This window comes from Aythya marila, assembly GCF_965140915.1.
Source record: "Aythya marila genome assembly, chromosome: 8".
In the NCBI taxonomy this organism is placed as follows: domain Eukaryota; kingdom Metazoa; phylum Chordata; class Aves; order Anseriformes; family Anatidae; genus Aythya; species Aythya marila.
Genome location: NC_139049.1, coordinates 7,732,014 through 7,758,545, shown reverse-complemented (window position 1 = coordinate 7,758,545; position 26,532 = coordinate 7,732,014). Strand labels below are relative to the sequence as shown.

The 26,532-nt window shown below is 41.1% G+C and overlaps 1 protein-coding gene across 1 annotated transcript in view; it reads left to right on the top strand.

The window, feature by feature from the left end:
* The window catches only part of CRB1 (crumbs cell polarity complex component 1), a gene marked incomplete at its 5' end in the record, with an annotated part of 99,367 nt that overhangs the window by 20,452 nt on the left and 52,383 nt on the right, over positions 1–26,532 (top strand). Inside the window, 4 exons of the mRNA XM_082766585.1 lie at positions 8,509–9,093; positions 15,550–15,745; positions 17,854–17,993; positions 19,071–19,253. Of these exons, the coding sequence (XP_082622711.1) occupies positions 8,509–9,093; positions 15,550–15,745; positions 17,854–17,993; positions 19,071–19,253 (1,104 nt within the window). The remainder of the gene's footprint in view (positions 1–8,508; positions 9,094–15,549; positions 15,746–17,853; positions 17,994–19,070; positions 19,254–26,532) is intronic.

Genomic DNA, 26,532 nt, shown 5'->3' with positions numbered 1-26,532 from the left:
TATATGTTAAAAAACATCATTTTCTAAATGTACGTTTTGTTGCTAGAGGTTTGGCTGTGCAGAAAGGACACGGCATGTCTGACACAATATGCCTCAATGGCATCCTCTGGTTATCCAGATGCTATAAAAACAAGTGCTCATGCAGACAACGTTGAACTGGAAGTCATCAAAACCTGGCTGTCAACATATACTTGTTTGTGCACCTGACCGAATCTGTGACTAACAAAGTGGATGTGAAAATATCCCTCACCTGAGGAGAAATTCTTGCCCTACATTACAGATTTTGATGCATTTCTAATGCGGAGGCCTTTAAGCGTATCCAATTTTGACTTGGAAAAAGAAATCACACCTGAATGGGTGTTACAAACATTTGCAGCTATGTACCTTTATGTGCTAGTGTATGCCTTCTCATATTAAGAACAATATTAAGAGACAATATTAAGAAGGCCACCCAGCTGAGCCCCCAGCAGCAGGAGCCAGGAGCCCAGCAGCAGCCGGAGCCACAAACCGCTTCTGGACACCAGAGGAGCTGTGAGGCCTGCTGTCTCTCAAGGCGAGATCAGGCCTCTTGGCAACAGCTCCTTCACTTCCCAGTTTGCATTATTTGGAATTCAGATAGAACCAGGAGTAACTGGATTTCACCCAAATTCACAAACTGACAGTTTATGCTGTTACTCCCCATGTTTCAGAAAATCTCTTTGTTGATGCAGAGAAGCGAGACCATGTTTTCATCTTTCTGCAGCCCCTCTGGGCTCTGGCACCATTTCTCTTGTTAGTTTGCTATGTGCTTGCTTCCAAGGTGTGTGTTTTCCCCCTCCTTTTTATCAAAACTGTGAATGCAGATGGTACCCATCTAGCTGCAAGCACTGCTCTCATTTTTCCAGTTCCTCAGCACCACATGCACCTATCCCTGGATTCACACGACAGGTTTGGAAATGCCAGACTGTGCTTCCACTAAATTTAAAAGGCGTGATGCTCCCATCTTTTAACTCTTGAGAGCAAGGCAGGAGCAACACCTTTCACAAAAGAATTCCAAACCCACCCATCCTAACAAGGTGTGCCAAAAAAACTTGCTAGTGGTAGGCAATACACGATAACATTCTGAAGAGATGATTCTGACAATATTCACAGCCCTAAATAAATCACCTAGTATTTACATCTTTTTTCTACAAAACATTTTCTCTCACAGATGAGACCTTTACACACATGGCTCTGTGTCCTGAGTTGCATGTCGAAGATGTCCCTAGTTTTACTGAAGATCTAGAAGCAGTGCAGGCAAGAAAGGCATTGACTGAACTCTTAATACCTAATTAAAATTGTTTTAGATTCTTAGCATAATTGATTATCCATGTTCTTTGCCTCTGAAGAACTGATAGAAAAGCTGATTTGAAGCTGTCCCCCAGATTCCCTCCACCACATATTGCAGCTGTTGGTCACCTGCCCATTGATCTCCTATGTCCCTGTGTAGATGAATCCTGCTGTGTAGCATTAAGAATAAATTCTGCTGCATTAATACAACTGAAAATGATCATCATTACACTCCTGTCTTTACTCCTGTCCAGACTTAGAAGATAAGAACATACCATGAAACTATAAAAGAGGAATGTTATATTCCAATAGAGTGGATACAGTAGCAGGGATTGCATAGCAGAAACAGGTTCAGTTTCTAATAAATGTTTATGCCACTTATTGCAACTGGTAACAGCTACCTTCTGGGCTTGCATCTTATATAAACTAAAATCTCTGCACACAGTAAAAGCACAATGATGGCTATGCACTATCAAATTAAACTGCAGTGGTATACTAGGTGTAAAGGTAAAAGAAAATAGTGGATGAACTCATTTATTTGTATAAGAAACCAGTGTTCTTGCCCTTGACTATGGCTTTGCTAGTAGTACCATGCCTTGATGGCCAATTGGACCAAAAATCTTCCAAAATCAGTCTGCAGGATGCCTGATGAGCTCACGGGCCTGATTTTCCTTCTGTTCCCAGCATAGACACTGCAGTATGATACAAAATAAAGTGAGAGCCAGAAAGTATTTAGTGCGCTGAAGCAAAGGATAAAAGTGAGCGGGGACTGTGAGAAGAAAACATTTACCTCATTTTGGAGATGTTTGCTTCATTTGCCCACTGCTGACAACACAACCCATGAGCTAATGAGCTGCACTCACTCCTCTCTTTTTATCACTTGCACCAACTGGAAAGAGTGCCAAGCAAGCGCCTTTGAACGAGCACACCTCACTGTGGCTCACTGGGTAGCCTCCACACTGCTGTTTTGTAGGAAAGCCTGTCAAATTGTTGCTGTGCTTGGCATAGTCAGTAGGTGTGGCTGTAAGGACTGCTGCTGAAGTGCTCGTAGGAGAAGGCTGGGATGGCACAGAGATAAAAAGACAGCAAAGGAAAATGACAGCAAGCAGTAGCATCCTTCATTCTTGCAGAGCAGCACCAAGTTAGTGTGAGCTTGCAGAAATGAGAGGAGAAGGACGACAGGGAGACACTGATTTAATAACCAGTTCTGTAATTTGAATGACAAATAGCTTTGATCTTAAAGTGTTTCCTAAACAACATTCAACAATTTTAATGCTATTCAGTCGTTATTCTTATGCTAATATAATACTTCTGCCTCAGGTATGTTGTTAATTTACTTTGCTTTTGCTGATACAAATGTATTTGAAAAGAAAACTGTCTTTCTCAATAGTAATGGAATATTTTGTGTAACCGCCTTTTTTCTTTTGTGCCTGTGTGTAACGGCGGTTACTATGGTAATATTCGTGATTCAAGATTTAAAGCCTGAAAGTGGTTTCTATAACAACATGCTAGGACATTTTGGACACACAACTGAAGTTAGGAATTTGAGATTAACTCTTTATGACCACAGGATTTGCAGCCCCAATGACAAACTCTTGTTAGTTTGTCAGAAGTTTGCTCATACCTTCCCAAGGTACACCTCCTCACTGAGCAGACGGAGTAGTAATTCCAGCTGTGGACAGAGTAGGTCAGGTGCTTCCATCCCAGGTGAAGTTTGTAAAGGAGAAATAATACCACAGTATCTACAGGCTGCTCATTACATTAAGTAATTAGGACAGTAGACAAACATATTTGGTGATGGACTGAGTAGGGATGAAATAGTGTTAGTGCGATGTTTAGGAAGTTTGAGCTTTCGGTCTGGAAATCAGAACTGTGGGAGAAAAAAAAAAAAAAAAAAAGTGATCTATTCTCAGACAATCTTAATGGAAAAGCTATTTTGAGGGCTCAGAGAGCCCCTTACCTGACTCCATTTTATCCAGCATGGCATGTTTTTCTGTCCTTCTCCCTCTGCCAAATGCTGATCCATGAATGGCATTTCTGCCTTTCAGTTCATGGCAAAAGTATCCGATCCCATCTCTGTCACTGGAGATTATGCAGCTGTACTCATCGCTTATCTAGTTCTTCAAGATATATAAGATTGGATATATATGCACACCCACAACTTTCTAAGGTTGTCTTCGCAAGGAAGTTATTGTCATAGTGATGAACTATATTTTCCATGTCACGATGCACTGCAGAGAAAACAAGATATGCCTAGTTATACCAAAGCTATGTGCTCTTCAATGCAGCACTAAATGCCTTGGGATATATTTGAATATTTCCAGTTAAATGCTAATTATTTCAAGATCTCACTAAAACTGCAGAGCTTGATATTTCAGTAACACATTCACACACTTGTTTTAAAATCTCAGGGACAAATTTTAAATAAGAAAAAAATGTAAGCATCAAAGATTCTTATTTCTCACTCAAGACATCAGACTACCTAAGCCCTCACTACCCTCAAGTTATCCAATGATTTCTTTATTCAGTTTATTTGATCACAAGGTAAACCCTCCATTGTGAACAAATGCTATATGCTGTTGTTGCGTCAATGGGAGACACTGAAATAACAACACTAAGGAAAGCAACTGTTGCTTTGTTTGTCCCAAGAAAAATTTCTCTCTCTCAGTGACCACAACCAAGGTATCAATAGTATAAGGTATTTTGGGAAACTAAGAACAAAAAACAAACAACGACAACAAAAAAAAAAACAACACCGTAACTCAACACACATTCCCTAGGTTGCTTTTCTGTTGTTGTTTTGGTTTTATAACATAAAAAAAAAAACAAACAAACAAACAAAAAAAAAAAAAACAGAACTGCAGACCTATAATACCTTAATATTCATGTCTTTAACAATGTTTAGGTGTTAGAAGACAGTATCTGGCCTTAGTTTCCCTCTGCTGGATCACAGATGGTTTCCCAGTACCCATTCCTTTCCAAAATGTATGTGTTTCAAACAAAAAGTCATATTTTGCTGTGATTTGCTTCATCTGTTTTAGCTGGTATGGCTTCCTCATTTTAATTCAAAATTTAGTTCAAAACTTTGAAGTAATAGCTGTTAAAAAAAATAAAAAACTACTCCCCAAAGCACTGTAAACTCATCATTGTTGATGACTATGGGCATCAAGAAGATAGCTATCTCCTCATAGTATTCTTGTTTGTTCGTTTTTCTCCCTAGAAAATTGACTGCCTCCGTTAAGAAGGAAAAATCTGCAGCATATGTAAAAAGACCCTGAAGCTGTTAGTGTTGAGAACCTCTGTAAAGCTAAGAGTCCTCCTTTGGGGAAAAAAGACACATTTGAAGAATAGCATTGCGAATTACAAGGAGCCTCCAGGCATGATGAGGTGATTAGCAAAGTGCAGGCAGGACCACATTCAAGTGAACTCAAGTTCATAACAACATGATTAGCAGTGATGGAAATTTGATTTTAAATTCTGTTGCTGATTAAAATATTTCACCAACTTGTGTGAAGAGCCACAGACAGAAAGAATAAATTTTTACTGAAAGAAATTTCTGCCAAAAACAACCCAACACAGCTTGATAGGTTTTGTCTGTGGACTTTGAATGGCTGAGACTGCAAATCAGATTCTCAGAACTGGGGAACTGGCAATTTACTTTTTATTTTATCAATTTAATATTATATATTTTGAAAAGCACACAGGAATGCTCTAACTCTGATTCAAACAGAATCTAGAAAAAAAAAAAAAAAAAAACAACACTTCACATTCTCAGGAAAGATTTGAGATCAGGCTCGTCAACATTACCTGCATAACTGAAGAACACTGGTTTCTTTGAGAGGATTCAGAAGATCTGTGCCAAATTGTCTCCGCTTGTTCAGAACTCCCACCCTGTTTCCTTTCCCACTAATTTAATTTTGCCCTGTTATATTTTCGTTTATTTCCAGCCTCCCAAACCATATTGTATTGCTTCATTGCAGCAGTTTCTGACCACTGAGATGTCTGTACCACAGCAAAATCATGGTTTTTTTTTTTTAATTACCAATTAGTATATGAATAATCAAGATTTTGTAATGAACAGCAGCACTTTAACTTAATCTTGTGTATGAGGAAAAATAATTACTGTCTCTCAGCATTTCTTACGTTTAGTAGTGCCAGCTCTTGTAAAAGATAGAGAATACTGACGTTTTTGGCAATACTGACGATTTTCCAGTAGATGGCAAGCTTTACTGCAAGGAATTTTCCTGCCAAATATCTCAACTGCATGAAAAGGACTTAACCATGGGGTAAAATGCTTGGCACAAATTCCTCTAGTAATTAATGTATCAATGTTTATAAAGAGACAGATAATTACCTCAAGTGTCAGTCAGTGTAAATCAAAGTGATCAGCATTTTGTTTCTATTTTTCTGATGTTACATATAAGTTTTAAGAATCTTTCAGAACAAGTCACTGCTGTAGTGATCCTGAGTGGGTAAGCATGAAAATGACTCCCCTGCCTACCAGAGCTACTACACAAGGCCTTTCCAGATTATCCTTGTGCAACATTACCAAAAATAAAGCCTCCAAATACATCAAAACACTTATTTCCCATATAACTCTTTCTGTAAATGTAGTAGAAAATATTATTTAATCATTATCTCAAACTGAGCCAGCCTTTTCATCAGACACGATCACACTGCCACATCACATCCTATAGCATGGGTGTGTGTTCAGCTCCCACATGCTCTGATCTTCCTCTGCTGTTTCCATGCAGCTCCCAATGGCATTAGGTTTCCAATTCCATCCTTCCACATGGCTCCAGAGCTGCAGGAAAGCTGAATGGTGACAGGGGAGGAAGAGACGTACTGCAAATAACTTGTTTAACATAGGTGGGAAAGTAAGTGGAAAAATGGATCCTCTAACTATGAAGACTCCAAGGATTTTCTGAAGCACTTATATGATTTAGAAATATGACTTCTGTCAAAAAATCATGGGGTGCACTGGTAAACTGCATACCATTTGATAACCACAGTTTGATAAATTACCCTTTGATGATCACCTCTTTAAGCTGTAGTTGTGCTGAATCTTATTACCCCTAACAAAATCTCTTGGTCCTAGTTTTTAAATCACAAGAAGCTAAAACTCAGCAGTGATTACATCTCTGCTAAGCCCATCAGAATCCTCGTATTCATCAATAACTATATACATAATAATAATAATAATAAAAACCAAAAAACAACAACAACATGAGAATGAAGATAAAACTCCAAAAATTGTATTTCTTTGCTGTAAGCTTTATGTACAAATCAGACAAAAACATCCCTGAGGAATACTGGTTATATTGTATTGTCTGTTGGCAATTTCTGCATAAGAAACTTGTTTTTATAAAAGCCAGAGATGTTCAACTTAAAATGCTTGTTAAAAAAATACAGAACAGGTTTACCTTTCTATATTTTTCCCATTGCAGTGTCACCTTGGAGACAAATTGATTGCTTTCACTACTGATTGTGCTTTTAGGGCTTCCTTTTCTCTTCCCTCAGTTTTCATCCACTGTTAACATCTCAGTGAAGTATGCAGATTTGTAATCTCTGCTCAAAGCTAATATGTTGTTATCAAAACTGCAAACTGGCAAATTCTTCATTTTCTCTCATATACAGTAATTACAACAAATTGAGATATTGCATGCATATCATCTCTGGAAAAGCAGTAGTAATTAACTGAATTGCTTCTCAAGTCACAGTAGTCCTACTTAAGAAATACTTCAGTGGTTGACCTTACCTCTTGCAGTTTACGTAGTATAATAGTTAGATAATGCTGCAAATTAATCACAGTTAATTTCTTCAAATTTGCAACATATCTTCAAACATGCAATTTTAATTAATTTTAAGTAGACAGACTGAAAAGAAAGCTCTGTGAAGTTGGACAGTCCCAATAAAAATGTGGATTGCAAAAGTTCCATTTGGGTCTTACCCTCTCCACAGCCTGGAGTCAGCATATCCCCAAGTAACGAGATTCCTAAGTGTTGCAGGATGCAGACTGATGATTAACACCATTTCCGTTGGCCCATACCAAACCAGTGAAGCTGTGATTGCAGAGTATTCAGCCCAGGTCAGCAAACCCACCTCAACCATTCAGCATTAGCCATCCTCACTATTATTCGGTATAACTAGCACTCAGTTAAAGGTGGTATACCTGCTTAGCCAAACGTGGACATTCATTTTGTTACGGAGACAATTAATCAGGATTAAAACAATTACACATTTTCATAGCAAAATTCTTTTATTTTACTGGAAAGAACGCCCTTCACTGCTCTCACTCTATTAGTGTTTCTCAGTTGTGTTTCATGAACAATGTTGGTAGCAGCTCACTCTTCCTTGATTGGGAAGTGAGAAAATAGCTATTGTTATTACCTGTTAGTCTTTACAGCAGCAGCAACTATAAGTTGTGTTTAATTGATGCCAGGAGTTCAGCTCCTGGTGGATAAGGGAGATATTTATACCATGTCCACTAAATATTTATGCTATGTCCCCCATGTCATTCCAGCCTCAGAGGCTGAAAGGCTCTCAGAGTACTATTTTGAATCTTAGGTATCTGGGAGATACCTGAGATATGGTGAAAGTGCTATACAGATGTCAAATTAGTAGTATTTATAACTGGGAAGTCAAAACCAACTCAAAGTGTATAATGGTTTGAGTCAGTCATGAGAGACTAAAGCATACCCAAGTCATTTAGCTTTGTTGAACTCCAATACAAAAAAAAACTTTCACTACAAAAGAATCCAAAATGGTATTGTACTGAAAAATGTTGTTCAGTTCCTCATTCTAGTAAAACAAACAAACAAAAACACAAAACAAAACCAACACCACCTGTTTTAAACATATGTAAATGCATTCCATGTTGCTGGTCATCTCTGTTGACAGTCACAAATATTGTTGCAACAATATCGTTGTTAGTGTTAAATAATGTATTCCAAGTCCTGGCACTAGAGCCATGGCTGCTGGAAGAGGTGAGAATTCTGCTCATATTTCCAGAACTGTTTTCACTTTACATTTATTAGTCTACCAATATGTGCTGCACATTTACTGGGCCTGTTTTCTTCTCAAAATCCAGCAATTGGAGCTATTAAATTTGAAACAATGTGGTAATAATTGCACCTATTTGACTCTGGTTTACTCCAAATGTGGTAGAAGTCCTCAGGATCTTTTTTGTTTCCTTCCTAGAGTCACTTTGCATGAGAAACGATTCCAGGTGCCTGTCAAATTTCTGCCAAAAGAACTCTACGTGCGCTGCTGGTCACAGGGAGGACACTTGCCATTGTGCAGATGTACCACAGGACACTATGGAGGAACGCTGCAATAAAACCTCTGACCCTTGCTCCTCAAACCCTTGTCTTCAAAATGCTACCTGTTTAAGCTCTCCTGGAAACCTCAGCTTCACTTGTGAGTGCCCCACTGGGTATAATGGGTCTACTTGTGAAAGAGCCGTCAGCGTGTGTGACACAAACCCCTGTGAACATGGAGGCACCTGCCAAAATGGCCTGGCTGGGCCCACCTGCCTTTGTAGCGCAGGTTACACAGGTATGCTCTGTGAAACAGATTTTGATGAATGCATTTCTGAACCATGCCACAACGGAGCTGTGTGCAGGGATGGGGTCGATGAATACTCCTGCTACTGCGTCCCAGGCTATCAAGGCAAGCACTGTGACCTGGAAGTGAATGAATGTGTGTCAGATCCATGCCTGAATGGGGCAACGTGTCTCAACCAGATAGGAAAGTACGATTGCATCTGCCCACTTGGGTATACAGGTGAGTGCCATTTTAAACAATCTTTGTATCATGGAGAATTGCCATACTTGTGTTCTAAGATCTACCACCACACACACCTATTTAGTCATACCTGTATTACCACATTGCCTTCAGTCTCTGCAGCTGTTGGTATATTATGGGTTTTCTTATCACCTATCTTATCACCTGCAACTTGTGATACTAGATGGAGAAAGACTGAAGAAATCTCTCATTTTCCAGAAACTACAGAGCAGTTTCATGAACATCAAGTTGTGTCACAGGTCCAGGTTAACTTTCCTTTAAACAAAATATTCTCAGAACACATGTCCTCAGAGTGCTATACATAGTTTTTAGCTGACAGACAAAACCTATGTTTGGCAGTGATAAAAATTAGATCTACTTTGACTTGGTTGATTTGCTAATCACTACAAAGAGTACTCTTAAATCTAGACAATTGATTTGCAGGAGTCTTTTCCTTTAAAACACTTTTCTTTCATTTTTTCCCTTTTCTGAGCAAAAGCATCTTGTTCAGAAATTTTCAAAACACCCTATTCAAATGTTTCCCTTTATGTACACTCGCTAATAGGCCTCTTTCTCCTCCTCTACTTTACCGAACCTCAAGACCAAAAAAATTAATCTATCACTTTTCCTCAACACCAATTCTCAGGATGGCTATGCCTTTCTGGTTTAATTCTGCAAATTTTTCTAAGCTGTATACCCTACTGATGTCATATAATATAACTGTTTTTTTCCCTTTTATTATTTTTCTGATCCACTCCATGATTCAGTCTGGCTGAGGCCACAGTTAAATTTCTTTTGCTGTGGCAAAAAGAATACTTTCCAAAACTCATTCCTGGCTTCTTTTCTGGGAAACAAAAGACCAATATTCCAGTGGTTTCCAGGCATTCAAAAGAGTGTCTCTCCCTCTGTAGGGCATGTAGGTTGGTTATTTCATAATAGCCACATAGGTTGGTTATTTCATAAAATATTAGAAATTACAGCTGGACGTTCTAGAAGAACATACATGTACATTTGTCAAGAATGGAGATAAACTGTTCATATCATCAAGAGAAAATATCCTTACACTCAATTCTTATTCTGCAGGTTTTTAGCAGTTCAAAGTTGACAGCATTGTACTTCACCATATACTGGCCTTCCAGTTGAATTGGAAGGTTTAGTATCAATGCAAACTATAAACTCTGATACAAAAAAAAAAAAAAAAAAATGAGTAAGTGTAGTATAAAAGCCACAAAAGAAACATTTTCAGAACCAGGAAAGGGTAAGACAACAAGGACTAAGGAAAAAAATGTATCCTGCTGACAGGAAAAAAAAAAAAAAAAAGACATTTTACAGCCAAGTTTTTAGCTTTCCAAGCAGAAACGATAAAATCAAAAACATGCCACTGCATCTGCAAAAGCCATCCTCCCCCTGCCTACAGGCCATGCATATTCTGAACTCACTGCTTAGCCTGTGTAAACTTAACTTTGACTAACCTTGTTGGCTTCCTTTCCTCTGTCCAACCAGAAATAGAGGATTCACGTGGAACTAGAACATTACCTAAGTTATATAGTAGGAAAAGTACTATCAGGTTCCAAAACTACCCATGTTTTGATAAATTTCCATTTCATCTGGACCCATTTTAAAGAAAAATCACACCCATACCTTGTCTACTTTCTCTACTGGAGAACATATAATGGCTGTAGGAGACAGTTCCCTTCAAATTTCAAAGCTGTATTCAGGGACAGGACAGAAGGAGAGAGCACATTGAATCATTAAAAAGAGAAAAGGGGATGCATTTTAGTGATAGATTGCCAGTCAGGTAAGCAAAGAAAAAAACATCTTACAGCACAAGAAGGGAAAAAAATAACAGCTATTGCTTCAAGTGATTCAAATGAATAAGAGATGTGGTTTACAGCTCCATCCCAAAATCCCCATGCAGGAGGGGAAGTCAGAGGTAAAAAGCAGCTTTCCAGTGTCTGACGCAGCTCTTGTTGGAAGCCAGCCCTCAGTTAGCGTCCCTCATGAGCAGGGGGAATGTTGTTTGAAGGAAGCTTGTTACCTTCCTGCCACCCCGCTGCTAGCAGCGGGTGTCCGAGCCCGGGCCAAGCGAGGGGAAAACTACACAACCCGGGGAAAGCTGAAGAGCAGAAGGAAGGAAAAGCCTATTAACAAGCAGCATGGCTACTCTGCAATGATCAGACTCAGCCCAGACCTCCTGTGGTATTCAGGAAACTGTATTTGTTTAACCTGCGCTGTCAGTAAGGTCCAGGCCTGGATCTGTAGCTCACAAACTCAGCTTGAAAGACAGAATATACACCTTAGAGGCAGAGGGAGAAAACATAATAAAATAATAAAGCCCAGACAAAGAGAAATGAAGATTTAGATCAACACAAACTGCTGGAGGGAGCTCACCCTGCTGGAGTCACCCTGCTTTTATCATGCAGTTCTGCTGTTTTCCAGGCAGATGCTGTTTGGTCTCACCAAAAAATAAGCAGCAACACTCGGAGTGCTCTGCACTCAGCACAAGCAGAGTTAAGAAATGAAGGAGCCAATGAAGGAAAAGAAGCCTAAAACAAAGCAGAAGGGGCTGCAGAGCTTTAATGTACAGCTCTGATACTGCTCCCAGCAGTAGAGACTAATCATCATAATTCTGTAAAGGAGTAGCTGGCTGTTCCTTCAGCAGTAAAACACCAGCTTTTAAAGGCTACTTAACCAAATGATTTATCAGAAGCATTCTTTTTTGTTGTTTTCTGCACCTTGCTGTGAGTTGTGCTAAATGCACAAGCCAGGGGGATTACTGGATGAAAGCCCTGAGGTGTCCCCACTGGTAATAAAAATCCTCATTTACTCTGTCGGGGGATCTTGCCAACCATTATTATCCTGGCCTGACACCATGAATTACTGTGGGAAGTCATCCAGCCTCATCTCATTTCCCTAAGATGTTAAAAAGGTTACATCTCCTGATATGGAGGTAGAGAATGCACAGTAAATCTGCAGCAGTAATGTTAACCAAATGCTTGAGTTACTGGCTGCAGTTGCTACTTGTTTCATGGGCTATGACTGCTATTTTGTATGATTGGTATGCTGCAGTACTTCTCAAAATAGCTGAGAAATGTCACACATAATTCTTACACAAATGGAAGAGGTTAGAACGCACTGAGAGCCAAAGACTGGAAAATTTAGCATGAAATTTGCAGTTTCTATGATAATGCTCTGCATGTGTGAAATTATTTACAAGACATGTGTCACGCAGCTGTTAAATAATGAAGCTCAACTGCCTCACCGAAGTTTTGCTGGCTACCTTAATCAAATGCATTTTTTTCTTCCATTGGCCTAATTGCACTTGCTTTTAATTCACCCCAGCAGGGCCTAGTGCCACAGCCTGTTAGCTACCCACAGCTAGGTACGATAATTACCTTGCTGGGCTCAGCTGAAGCCAGTCCTCCACTGCCAGAGAACAGCTTAGTAGGAACTACCAGGGGCAAGGGGCAGTTCCTAAAACCAGTCTGACTCCAAGACAACAGCAGGCCTTTTACACAGGGAAAAACATTTCAGCATCAGATGAAATAGGTACAGTGGGCGAGATCCATTCTTTGTGCAATACCTTTTACTATGATGTAACTGTGATGAATTCTGTACAATATAAGGAAATTATTACCTGATGAATCTTAGTTCTCACACAGAATCCTTATCAGTACCGTAGATGCCATTTAGAGTAGATACATCATAAGTCTTAGGCACTAAGATGAAAAATCCCACAGACTTCAGGTACCCAGATGTCAAACTACCAAGCACAGAAACGTCTATTCCATGAACTAGTCATAGGTATAAATTGTTGTATTGAAATTCAAAATAGGTGCTATGCCAAAGCTCTATCAAAATCACCAAGTGGCAAAAGCTGCTGCTGAATCAAAGCGTTACTGCTGCTGTCCTCATGCCTGCCTTTCCACTCAGCCTCTTCGTGCTTCTGCCTCCACCTCACACCATCTGCCTGCCCAGAAGTGGGGCAGCAGTCCCTGCCCCAGCAGTCCCTGCCCTGGTGCCCTGCCTGTGCTCCTCCTCCCTTCTTTCATCAGCAGCACTCCTGTGCCTCCTCAGTGAAGCACCGAAGTGGGTCAATACAGGTCTGTACTCAGAGAAAGGATGAGGGAGTCCCCTTGCCCTCCCCACAGAGGCACTGCAGCCTCTACCATGGGGTGAGGTACCTCAAGTACACGCTTCCCTTCCCAGCGAGCTCGTGGTAGTGTTGCACCAGTAGCAAATGGCACTGTCCAGCCAACAGTGATTGTCTGCTGCTTCCTGCAGTGCTGTGCACAAGTGCTCAATAGGACTTATTTGAAAAGCAAGTGGTAAAGGTAATAATAATCTTAGTTCTTCAAAGAAACCAAAGAAGTTACAAATATCCCTTCTCAGTCTTTCAACTCAATGCACTCTTGGGGCTTGGTTTATGCTGAAACTGCCTGCACAAGGAGGGAATGCCTCTGCTCATAATGGCTTAGCCCCACGCAGTAACAGCGGAAGGGCTTGGTGGCGCCTTACCCCCCCTTTCTGGCATATGATATTTGGCATACAGCATATTCATGACAGAATGTTAGGCTGAGGTGCAAATACAGATCTAATCTTTTCATCTTGCTTCCTCACATCTAAGAAAATCTGACAGCAGACTCACTAAAGGCTAGGGAGGAATTCCCCCTGTTTGCATGGCATATCACATTGGCTAGATGCATTATAAAGAGAGAAGTTTTCTTCTGAGGCAGCATTGCCGAAGGCAGGTTACTGGGCTTGATAGATTAAAGACGTGAACCAAAACAACAACGCTATGGTCTCATGTTAATCATCAGGCTGTTCTCAGGCCTGTAGTCTTAAATTTGGTTGAACTGAGGATCAGTTGAGCAGGGCTTGTTTTGTCACATGATTTTTAGTATTCACAGTAAGCTGTTAACAAGCTCTGGCAGATTTACGGTCACTAGACATACTTCTGCAAACACATTGTTTACAATTACAGTGAATTCACAGGGCAATGACCACAGAGGGACTGCTCACTATGTCTGGATGTAATGTACATTACCATAAAGCTATAAGGGATCATTCCTGTGCTGGGATCTCACACAGGCTCCCACTGAAAGCCATGGCTAGCCAGATCCACAAGCCAGAAGCCCAGGACCAGTGACTTTACCCACTGAATGTTTTATATGCAGAGGAAGCTGTAAGAATATATTCTCTAAGTTCACAGTAATAATGTTTCATAACTACTAGAAAGATGAAAAAGTGCATGTATTTTAATGAGATTTAAGATTAAATACAATTAAAGTTATGAGCTAACATCTTCAAATAATATGGATTATGGATTTTTATTCTTTTTTATTATTTTTAACAAGGGTGCTACATTCAAAAGGGTCAAAATAAATTAGTGATCAAGGAACAGTGCTAGATATTAGTAATGTCTAAAAAAAGTTAGTGTTTTCTGAAAAAATGCTCTTAGAAGGCACGAATTTCACAGCAGGACGGAGCTGGATAAGCAGCATAAAGAATTACAGGTGAGCTCCTAAACAGACTACTGAGATAATACCAATAATTACAATGTGGCCATTCCCATCTTTTGAAAGCCTGTGCCATCTTGGACTGCAAATTTCACCTAAAAATAAAGATAAAATAAAAAATACCTGCAAAATCTTCTTCTGCTGCAGATTCTCTCTCAAGTAAGAAATGTCCCTGAAAACTTCTTACAGTCCTATTGCTGCTTTGGTTAGCCAAACCAAGACAGTGAAATCTGCTTAAAAGTGGCTTCTAAATTAAAATTTGCCAGCCTGTTTTGTGGCTGATACCTTAGCTGGTAAAACAAGTTGATTTGGCAGATATTTTCTTTTTTAATAAATCACTGTTTCTTACCCAAAGTAAGAAATAATTAAATATACAGTACCCTGGAATAATCAGAGCAGGAGCTGCTAGGTATAATGAAATCTTTTTTAGAGTCTCCTAGACTGGATTAGAGACAAGAAAAGGGACTGTGTACGTAACTTGCCAACTATCAAGCATACCTGAGAAGTACCATTAGAACGGATGGAGCTTTATCAGTTACCTCTGAAGAGCAGCTTTGAGAGTCTGACCTGTTGCGAGCACAGCATCGTAGACTGGTTTAGTTACACATTGCTAAATCTTTAAACAAACAGACACAACTAAGCAGCAAAAGAGAGGGAAACCGACAGCTTCCCAATGGATTCAATTAACTGTGCAGCTTTAAATGGGCTCTTCTGAGGTCATTAAATTACTAATCACGTCTGTATTATATAAATACGATGGTGGCACAGTTTGAGTGATCTGAAAGCTAGTTCATTCTGCTCCAGTGGTCAAGCTGACAAAAAAGTTGTTGTACCTACTGTCATGAATAACACCCGAGCTCTTTGGTGAAGCCTCCCAAGCCTTAACAGCAAGCATCTCGCTAAGTGCGGGGCTTGCCTGCTTTCTTTGCCTCCGCAGGTAAGAACTGCGAGCTGGAGATCGACGAGTGCCTGTCGCAGCCCTGCCTGAACGGCGCGACCTGTCGCGATGCCCCGGGCGCCTTCTCCTGCTCTTGCGCTCCGGGCTTCCAGGGCCACCTCTGCCAGCACGACGTGGACGAGTGCGCCAGCCTGCCCTGCCGGCACGGGGGGCGCTGCCACGACCGAGCCGCAGGGTGAGTCCGGGGCCGGCCCGGGTCCCTCCCGCTCCGACCGGGGCCGTCCCGGTCCGCCCGGGTGCGCGTCGGAGTCGGGCGCGCAGCGGGAGCGCAGCGAAGCGCGCAGCAGCTCTTGCCTCCAAACCACCCGCAACTCTCAGGGTAACCACAGGGAAGGTAGGGAGGCTGAAAAGTTCCTCCACCCGATGTTAAAAGCTCTATGCGTTGGTCCAAGCGCAGCCTGGTAGACGGAGCTCTTGCGTTCACTCACTAGCATCGACTCTGCATGCTCAGCGTGAGATTTTAGAAACTGAAAACGTGTGTAAGCTCAACTTTGTATCACAGAAAAAAAGCTAGAAGTCAGTAAGTGTTATTGATGGAGGCTCTACCCTTTCCAGTGTAAGATTTGTCCTCTATCGTCTGCTTTCCAGTTTTTGCAAATCTGTTTTGAAGATACTCATGTCCCAGAATCAGCCCCAAAGTCACATCAGCAAAAGGCAGGCTTGCCTTGAGCAAGAGGGGAAGAAATCCTGTTCTAGGAACGCTAGCAATGTGGTGACATGACACCAACCTTGTGGAGCTGCTTTGTGGCAGCCCTGAATGACTGATCAGGACAAAAAAATTTCCTGTTCTCCAGCGTAGCCAAAGCGCAACAGCAGGATGGGGAGGTCACCTTGCTCCGGACTGGTTCACAGCAGAGCCAGCAAGTAACCTGCAAAGCTTTTGAGGATATGCATGTGAGGTGAGCAACTGTGGTGCTCATGCAGGCCAGGCTTAATCACTGTCCTCTTCCTCTGAGCTTTTTAAAGCAGAGGTGCACGTAAGAGCAATTTTAATTGGCTTGTAATACTGCAGGACATCTGCAGAACTACTGGAGCTTCTTTACACAATGAAAAGGGTTGGACAACAAAGCAGTTCAAAGCAGAAGGGTAACTAGCCATTTTATGGTATTTTTTTCAGGAGGGGGTGTTAAAGGGAGAATTGTAGACTTGAAACAAGTTTTTTTCTTTTCTGACCAATGATGCAGTACAATCAAGACGTGTGTGTTTGCCACCAGCTTTCACAGCATTACTCAAGGGGACAGGTTTAGCATTTAAAGCTATAAATACAAATACCAAACTAAGCTCCCTCCCAAAATTCAAACCAATTCTTCCAGTGAGGTTTCAGGAACGCAGCAAAGGAGGATTTGACCTTTTCTAAAACCAGTTGCATATCATTAAATATTTATATTGTTCAGCAAGATTCCCCCACAATTTCAATTGTGCAACAGCCAGTATATCATTTTAATATAAAATAAAGCAAAATAATTAAATATATTTTTGTTTCTTATAATTACTAAAAAGGTCATCTGAGCATGTGCATTTATCAGTTGTTTTACAAAAGTCTGTCTTTGCTTATGACATGTACAAGTTGACCTTAATTCCTACACTTAGGCCATAAGATACATGTATTTTATAATAATTAGGTATTTTTTTAAAAGTTCAGACAATAGAGATTACTTTCACTTTGTTCGGTATTTCTTATATTTGTGTACATACATTAGTTTGTTTACTTCTAAACCCATAGCAGTAGCATTGCTATCAAAAGGAAGCTATCTGTACTGAACTGTAACTATTGGAACTGCACGAGTAATTGACATCTCTGTATTGAAACCCAACAACAACAGTGTTTTCCAACAAAGACAAATTATCACTTAGTGGTATTTTAGGATCAATTACAATCTTATTTTTTGGTCATTTTTAAAAGAAAGGGATAACTCACTTTCTCTCCCGTTTTCATTTTGTGAATAATATTAAGCCTACAAAAATTGCATTGGAAAGGGCAGAAATATTTTTGAAATTAAAAAAGAAGAAAAAAGTCAATAATTCTAGAAAAAAATGATCTGTCAAAACCTATTTGAATTCACAAGCAGTCCCCTCCTGGGCCAAGCCACCTATTTCAGGAAAATGCTTGACCTTCATTCCTGGTTTCTGGGTTTTCTCCTGTAACACTGGAGGACGTCTCAGGCCCGGACTCTGCCGTGTGAGCTGTTAGCTGAGGCAGCACAGCAGGTCTGTGCCCCTTTGGGATCAAAGCTCAGGTCTGCTGACTTCCAGCTAGACTGAATATTTTATTCTGTGTTGCAGGTACAGCTGCAACTGTACTGGTACTGGATTTATGGGCCTGCACTGCGAGACCCTAATTCCCTTATGTTGGTCACAACCCTGCTACAATAACGCCACTTGCGAGGACAGCGCTGACGGTTACACGTGCCACTGCTGGCCAGGTAAGCTCCAAGGTCTCCTATAAACATCCTCTCTCCTTTTGTACTAGACAAGTCATCATCATTTGCTGATACAAAACTTGAAATTGTGTGGCCTTAAAAATGCTCTAAGACTTTGGTGCTATGATGGAATTCATTCCCCATTATGAGGCAGAGCGCTGTGGGTATATTGCTCACTTTCCACAGCTAAGGATTGGTTTCCTACACAGCAGAAATGAGGAGAGAAAAAAAAAAAAAAACAACAAAACAAAACAACAACAACAAAAAAAAACACTCTCTTCTTCAGAGCAAGGACCAGTATCACCAAGTCAAAACAGGAGACTCAGCTGGAGCTGGGATCCACCTCCCAGTTTGATGTGTAATCCATCAGTCCACATGGTACACACATCACTGCTGTGGCTGACCTTCTTTTACTCTTCACTAAATGGACATTTAAATCAGTCTTAAAAACATACTTTTCAGTGCAAAATATTAGTTGTCTGTTCATAGATAAAAATCAAACTAGGCGATACATTGGCAAAGTACTTTCCTTCATATCACTGATGCATGCTTTTATGTCTTGTAGCGTGGGGTGAAAACACACTGGGCTGTGTTCTTTTTTTGTTTGTTTTTGTTTTGTTTTGGTGTTTTCCTCTACCAGCAAGGCTTGATTTGGGAAAGTGCTCCTGCACACCAGTGGGAGCACAGGCACTAAGCTCTCCAAGAGACTTTGCAAATCTTTCAGCACGTGAATGAACTACAAAGGCCAACTCCCTGCACTCCCATCTTTGGGAGCCGGTGCAAAAGACAAGGAAAGCTTTGCACAACCAGAGAGCAGCACAGCACAGCGCTCCATTACTCACACAGGTGTCCATGTTACTTCCTAAAAAGAAGCCAAGTCTGTACAGCACAGCAAAGCTCAGCTAGCTTACACAGAACAGCCATAGCAAGATGCAGCTACTGAGCTTCAAGAGGCACTTTTAGCACATGACAGACTCTGAAAACAAGCGCATCGCAGCATATACTCACAATAACACTTTCAGGTCAGGAATGAATTGGCAGGCCAACAATTAAACCCCTTCTTCCGATTGTTCTTCCTAGGCTATACTGGTGCCCGCTGCGAGACCGACATCAGCGAGTGCAGCAGCAACCCGTGCCCAGCCAAGGCACAGTGCGTGGAGCGCTCGTGGGCGCACTGGTATGGCAGCATCCCCACGCTGCCCTCCCACTTCAGCTACGACGAGGCAGAGGGCTACGTCTGTAGCTGTAAACCAGGATTTACCGGTAAGGATCTTTCGGTAAACGTAGGAAGTAACGTCCTGCAGTGTTCCGTGGTACAGGCGTGCTGTAAATCAATCTGTAAAGTAAGTTTGGGGTGTTAAGGCGTCATAGTGCAGAGGGTCCCTCTGGTGGTCACGATACACATGTTCCGGTCGTAATTTGGGATGGAGGGTTTGTTGCACAAGTTGTGAAGCTGGCAAGAGAGCAGCAGGCTCCAGAGATGACCCCCAAGCCAAGTCCATACAGCAAGAGAGATGCAGTCTCTCCTACAGTCCTGCCTGCTAAGCCTCATTATTCAGTCACATTTGCTTGAATTATACCATAAATATCATAAACTTGTGTTAGCAGGTGTTTCATCATGAGTTTGAAATGCACAGCATACAGGTATTGTATTAATAATAATAATAGAGTGTCTTCATGAAGCAGCCATGAAGTACAACTCCCAGTCTTTCGGCATTTGTCTCTACACTACTCCTGTACTTCTACACAGTAGCACTGGGGACTGCCAGGAGCACTCCTCCGTGTGAGCATAATACCAGATTTATAAAAGATGTTGCAATCTAATGTGTTGGTGATGTTCCACAGCTTAAATGAAAAAAAAAAAGAAAAAAAAAAAAGAAAAAAAAAAAACACTCTGTAAACACTCTGCATGCACCTATGTTCTTAGGAAGAGAAAAAAAAATAAAAATAAAAAAATTGCAGACAATCATAATCCTAAAAAGACGTGCTAAGTTTTGTGTTTTGTGTTTAACATACCCTGTATTATTTTGCACAGACACTAACAAGCTGGCTTTGGATTGCATGGTTCTAGGTGTAGAGTCTCCATTCTGTTATTCCTTCTGAAGAGAACATAATTAGTAGCTAGATTAATTTAACCAGTCCACTTTCTCATTCCATTCATCTCCTGCACAGCTGCTAAACTTCCCCTGTGTCTCCCACCGGGCTGCATGACTGATCTCTGCAACTTAACAGATACAAAAGCATACAGAGAGTACAACTTGTGCTCTGAATTCCCAATTGATTTTTCTTCAAAGGTGCGGTGAGACCTGTTTGCTTTTGTTCTGCTCCGTCCCCGTAACTGTCCTTCCCTATCCTGTCACTAAGCGTTGCTGTTGTACTTTTGTTCTGCCTAAGAGAGCATAACATCAGGCTTCTGCTCAGGCTTGTTATGTCCTCTGGTTATGACCCTTACCTCTTCCAACTTCTCTTCAAATGCTACTTCTTTCTCTTTGCTTCCTTCTAGCAGTGTCCAGCTGTCAGGTTTCTTTTCCTTCCCCTCTTGCTCTATTTTAAAACCTCCCATGCTCTGCATGACGACTCAGAAGGTGGTTCCTTGTTTAGTCATCACCATTCTTTATCCTCCCACTTCTTCTATTGCCTACACCTGCCTTGTTTGCCTGATTTGGGTCAGGATTCTGCTGGTTTTAGTCACACAGGGGGGCTCCCTTACTCCCCCAGGGGTCAGTGGACCCATGTGCAGGCATACTCTAAATGATTGAGATCGGTGATCTAATGAAAAAAAAAGTGTCAGAATCTATTAAATCTATTAATCTTAAATCTTTTTTTTTTTTTTTTTCACTAGATAGCTTCTAAATAAAATTCAAAGCTCTCCAGAGATAGCATGGCTGACAATTCTAAGAGACTCTGCAATTCCTACTAATATATGCAAATAACTTTACATAAAGCCTTTATATAAGTTCAGTTATCCGGATACCTGCTGGATGCTATATATAAATGTCATTAGCAAAAACAAACAAACAAAAAACACACACAAAACAACCCCTCTCTCCCTCCCAGAAAATAAATAAATAAATAAAACAGTAAAAACAAACAAACAATTTTTAGCAAACAGCGTGCTTAGACAGCTGGAAGCAAGAAGAATCACCTTTAACAGGGATGGTTGTAAAAGCTGCTGGTGAAATGCCTTTCATCCATGGGATGCAAACTAATGTCAGGACAAGGTTAATCTTGCCACTCTTGTCAGCTCATTTGCTGCCTGTGTTTTTCAGTCTAAATTTTAAATTTTTTTCTTCCTGGCCTGTGTGAAAAGCAGGGTACTCAGGTAACTTGCATATTTGTAGAGAAAACAGCAGCATTGCTCTAACTGGCAGCGAGCATCCCTAGGGTCCTAGGCTGTGCTCTAACAGCTGAAGGAGACCTGGCTGGTGGAGATTGAGCTAATGTGAGGAAACTGATTTGCATGGGAATAACACCATTGCTAAAGGTCGGGAATTCAGCAATGGCCTTAGGTACAATACATCCAGCCTCCCCAGTCCTCCTAGTAGCACTGAGCATTTCTCTCTGGCCTTTCTCCTTCCCCCACGTAATCTGGGAATGGAAAGTGCTCAAAATGAGCCCCAGACTCCTCGCATGTCAGAAGAGCTGAAGGCATGTCCTACAAGAAGAGGCTGAGGAAACTGTTTATGAAATTTGATTCTAAATAATAAAAAGTAGTAATCCTGGTGTGGCAAATTTATCCTAGCCGGGATTTTTTTGAGTTCATTAGATAGATGCCTTATCCCACATCAAAGACAGAAAATTCTTGAGGCGCTTCTACAAAGGGTTAAACTTCTCCAGCTCCCTTCTAAGTCAAAGGGCCTGGGGATACTCAGATTTCAAGAGGTTTCAGTACTTCTGCAGTAGGAAGCCCTAGATTTTTGATATTACCTTGGTCTGCTGGCCCCCAAGCACAAAAGTACTTTTAATAGACTGCGCTTTCTTTTAAAGGTCTTGTGATTTGTTACTGCTAGCTGAAGGCAGCGGTTATCCTAGAACTTTATCCTTTCATATCGCGGATATATTGTATTGCTCTAGCACAGCACGTTTTTTAAACAGAGTGTGATTTGAAAGGTTCAGCTTCTCACTTTCCTCATGAAAACACGTGGGAAAGGAGGAAAGCAGAGCTATGGCTTTGGTAGTGACTCATTTCACCAGGTTGTAATAAACTTAACACCATGTCAGAATTAAAGACTCCCTGAACCTGCAAGCTCTGTCAAGTGACACATTCCAGTGCTGAGCTGAGCCTGAGGAGAGGTGAGTGTGCGAGGCAGGTGGTCCTGCTCCCTGCGCCCTGACAGTGGGACAGTGCCACCAACAGGGCTGAAGATCATCCCTTTGGCTTCAGCAGGAGTATCAGAGGAGCAGAGCCCACTAACTCCTTTGTAGGCAGGGTGCCTGCTGCCTGCCAACATGCAAACGAGCACTGGCTGATGAGGACCTTACCGCTTCTGGTGTCTGGTTATCTGCCGTGTGCCAGCTGCGCTACCAGCACTGCTGCTTGCTTTGGCGTGAAGAGTTCCCGAGCATTTCTTTGCCCTTTTTATTTGTTTGTCTCGTTTCCTGTTTTTCCCTTTTAAATCTCCTTGGCCCCTTTCCCAGTCTGTTGGACTGCTGCAAGAGAAAATGATACGATCAGACTGGTGTCGTATGTGTGTTGAATTTCTGGCATATGCATGGGGGAAAGAAACTGTCTCCTGGAGCCAGAAGATGAGGCAGATAAATGGCCAGTATGGGAGAGTACTGAGCACTCAGCTAACTAAAGAGAACCTCAACTCAAATACTGAACTGTGAACGTCATGGGACCAGTGCTTAAAAACTGATTCATTTGGACTCTCATTTTGCACTTCAGCCAGGATGAAAGAAACACAGGCACACAAAGCATTGGGCTTCCATTTTTCTGCACATCTTTAGATGCTGCTACAGGCAGACCAATTGGCAGATGTCGTGGCAGACTGTCTCCGCCAGCCATAGCTCTCTTCTCTAGCCTCCTTTTTGTGTGTGACAGTATTATACAGAACATAAATATTATTTACTAACAACGGGTAGGATGCTAGGTACATTGTTGCTAACGTGGGAAGCTTAAACACACACATATATGTAAGGTTTCTTTTTTTTTTAAAAAAAGATCCCATTCTGAACCATTAGTACAACCATCACAGAGCTGCCAACTATCTTAGATGTATAAAATGATGTGAGTCTTACATAAATGAAATCAGACGAATAGCAGAGTTCTCATCTAGTCCCCAAATTCCAAAATTTTTATTTCCTCATCTGTCCTTCAGCTGTTCACACCACAGCAGTCAATCTTTCCTCTATCACAGCAGGTTAATTAACTTAATTTGATGGGCCATCATCACAGTTTAAAAGGTTGTTTTATCTTGATTCTGAAGACTTATAAGACAAGGCTATTCAAGGGGCATTCACCTGCTTTCCTTTTCTTTGCCCAAGGAAGGGATCAGGAGAAAAAAGGAGATACAGAGAAAAAACATGACGTTTTTCATTGCAGGCAGACAAAAGAAGAGAGAAGCTGGGCTGGCTTGAGCTGGTAGGCTTTTTCTGCTCCCTTCCCAATCCTCTTTTGTGAAAATAATTTTTTAGATCCCTCCTGATATTAAATTCTTCAAGGTCCCAGGGGAAAAGAGGTGGTCCTTCCTGATTATTGTAGCAGTTTATTGTCTCTGGGAGGGCTTTTCTACTGACAAAGGAGGAAAACAGAGAGCTGCACTTTCTCCCGGTCTTTTATAGGCCAAAAATATATAACAACGGGTAGCCAAGCTTGACAAGCTATAGCAAGTTAGGTCAAAGAGACCCATCTGTGCTATGATCAGTATGCCTGGTCATGCCAGGTTCCCTTTGTGGCTTGTCAGACAAAGAAATGGCCCAGGAGGTCAAGGTGGCACTTCACTGAAGTGATTGTGAAAATGGCTTGGCAGTGAATTTGACAAAGAAAGCAGTAGGGTAGGTCGACAAGAATGCTGAGGGAGCTTATGGCTGTGCAACCACACATCTTAACAGATGAATGTGGCAGGGTGGATCATGGCAGCACCTAGTTGTTCCAGAGGGAGAAAGAAAGAGATGACGAGCACACGGATTCTGCATAATAATTTCATGATCCTACCTCCAGTCCAAGTTAGGAAGGTGTCCCTGGCACCTCCTACCTTTTCAGTGGGACTCAGGCTGCCCCTGCAGGCAAAGTGAGCATTCAAGTTCAAAACCAAAAGGTCAGGAGGTGCTGCTAGCTTGTGGTTATTCCTATACAATCAAAGGTTTAAAAAGGAAAATGCTGCTACTATCGAGCAGTCATTCAGGGTGAGCTAGTTTAAGGAGAAATGATTATTAAGGAGAAATACAGTAAGGAGAAATACAAGTAAAACATGGGAAACAAACAAAAAGAATTAGAGTTTGATGGATACATAGGTTTCTTACCAGTTTGGAAACTCTAGAGAGGCTGTAAAGGCATATATCTTTTCCCCCCAAATCCAATTCATAATCAATAGAGATAATAATCAACCCTTCACACTGTTAGACTGCTGTGAAAGGATCCCTTAAAAAAATCAGACTCTTCAAGTGGCCTGCTGGCACCGGGAAGTTGTGCAGAGAAACATGGAAAGGTGTTGCCATTTTCTGAACATGGGGAAAAAGTTCCTATTTTCCTAGAGCTATTTCTACAGCACTGCCCTGTCTGTCTGCATTCACGACATTGTGAAGTGAACTCCTTCATACATTCATGTGTTCAAAACCACAGGGTGCAAGGAGGGGGAGGACCTTGTCTTACTGCTCCCAGCCAGCTCCTGGCAGCTCCAGCACTACCAGACCAGCCTAGCAAGCACTGTACCAACACAGGATGCCCTCAGGGCCTGGCAGGCACTTGCTGCCTGTAAAAACCCTACACGCACACACACACACAAAAGACAATTAGCACTTTAAAGTACTTTTTCAATCTCTCCTAAAGCCTCTGATCTTGAAAGAACATTTGGACAGGCTTTAATGATCCTATTCTCTAATACTTTTTAACCTTTCTTCAATCTGCAGCATTCTGGTAAGGAGTTGTTCATGTTGTCATCAGAATTGATTCCTTTTGAGTTTTCCCTCTCCTCCTCTACTTTTGTCATTGAGTTCTTCCATCTCCTCTGTTTTTCTTAGTTTTTGGAACTGTTCAGGATGTTCTCTTTGAATCACAGTGCGTGTCCTTTAGCCCTGGCCTGTGCATAACTCCAGGGAAAGAGGCAGACAGCTTTGCAAATGGTTTCAGTATCCAGGAGCACAGCATACTCGCCAGTTTTTTGCCTGCTTCTTTATTCACTATTCATCAGGCTGTTTTCTTTGCAATAAGCACTAATCACTTCTCATGTGCTTAACTTCCAGACCAAACTCATTATGAACTTAGTGTGATTAGCCTGTCTCTGGATAGCCCCCCTGGAAGGAAAGCTGAGGTTGCACTTGCAGTTTGCACGCTCTGCACCATAAAGGATTCATACCTCTTACAACATGGATAGCAGCACTGGAAGTTTGGTTATATCTGAAGAAAGTTATGACTTGTTCTGTATTTACCTAAATATTCTGCAAACTGGATTTAAACTCACTGAAATCAGAACAGTTCATGAACACGAGCAAATCCATATATACCATTACCGTGAAGTACATAAGTATTAGTCCCACTTTAGAAATATGGAAAAAAAGATTACGGTCCATTATGTTCATAAGCTATGATGTTACCTAATGAACAGTGGAGCTTCACAAGAATGTATTTAAAATACAGGTACATCATTATCAGATCCAGTTACTATATCTGATGTGCTCTAAGTTGAGACTGAAATAGTTTCAGATCCTAGAAAGAAAGGAGCTCTGGAACTCTTCATGACAAAAATTTCCAGAATTAGCCCCAAGACTTGACAATTTGTTTGCAACTCTGAGAATCATATTTAGAGCCCTAATATAGCTATGTATGTTTTGTCATGAGGAATATGTATTATTTGAGAAATAACTCTCTTTGTTGCAAGTTGCATTGGAAATATAAATAGATCACAGCCTTCACTTCTGCATTATTCAGCACCGAAAGAATGCACAAAAATCAAGGGTTTATTTAGTTTGTTTCTTTTGAGTTAGAAATACAGGAAATTAAAAATGCTAGGAAGCATCTACCAATATTATTTGCAGAACAAGTATAGGGTTTTATTCTTTAAAATTTCACAGCTGAGCCTTCATTACTATGATTTATTTTCTCTAGTTACACTGATATGCAAAGTTGTATAATGTAGTCCGACGTGATTGACAGAGCCTGCAAGCAGTGGATATTTTGAAATCTGGCACATCTCTCTGTGTTAAACACTGTTGCACATAAACACTTTCTAGCATGAAAAGCTTTCTTCCCTGAACAAGAGAAGGAAGGGATGAATGGATTTTCAGCCACAAGCAGTCAGGTCTTGCAATACACAGACAGAAAACATCCTTAGATGTATGCAATCCTAAGTCCAGTACTTGCAGAAAGTGCTCTTAGAGAAAA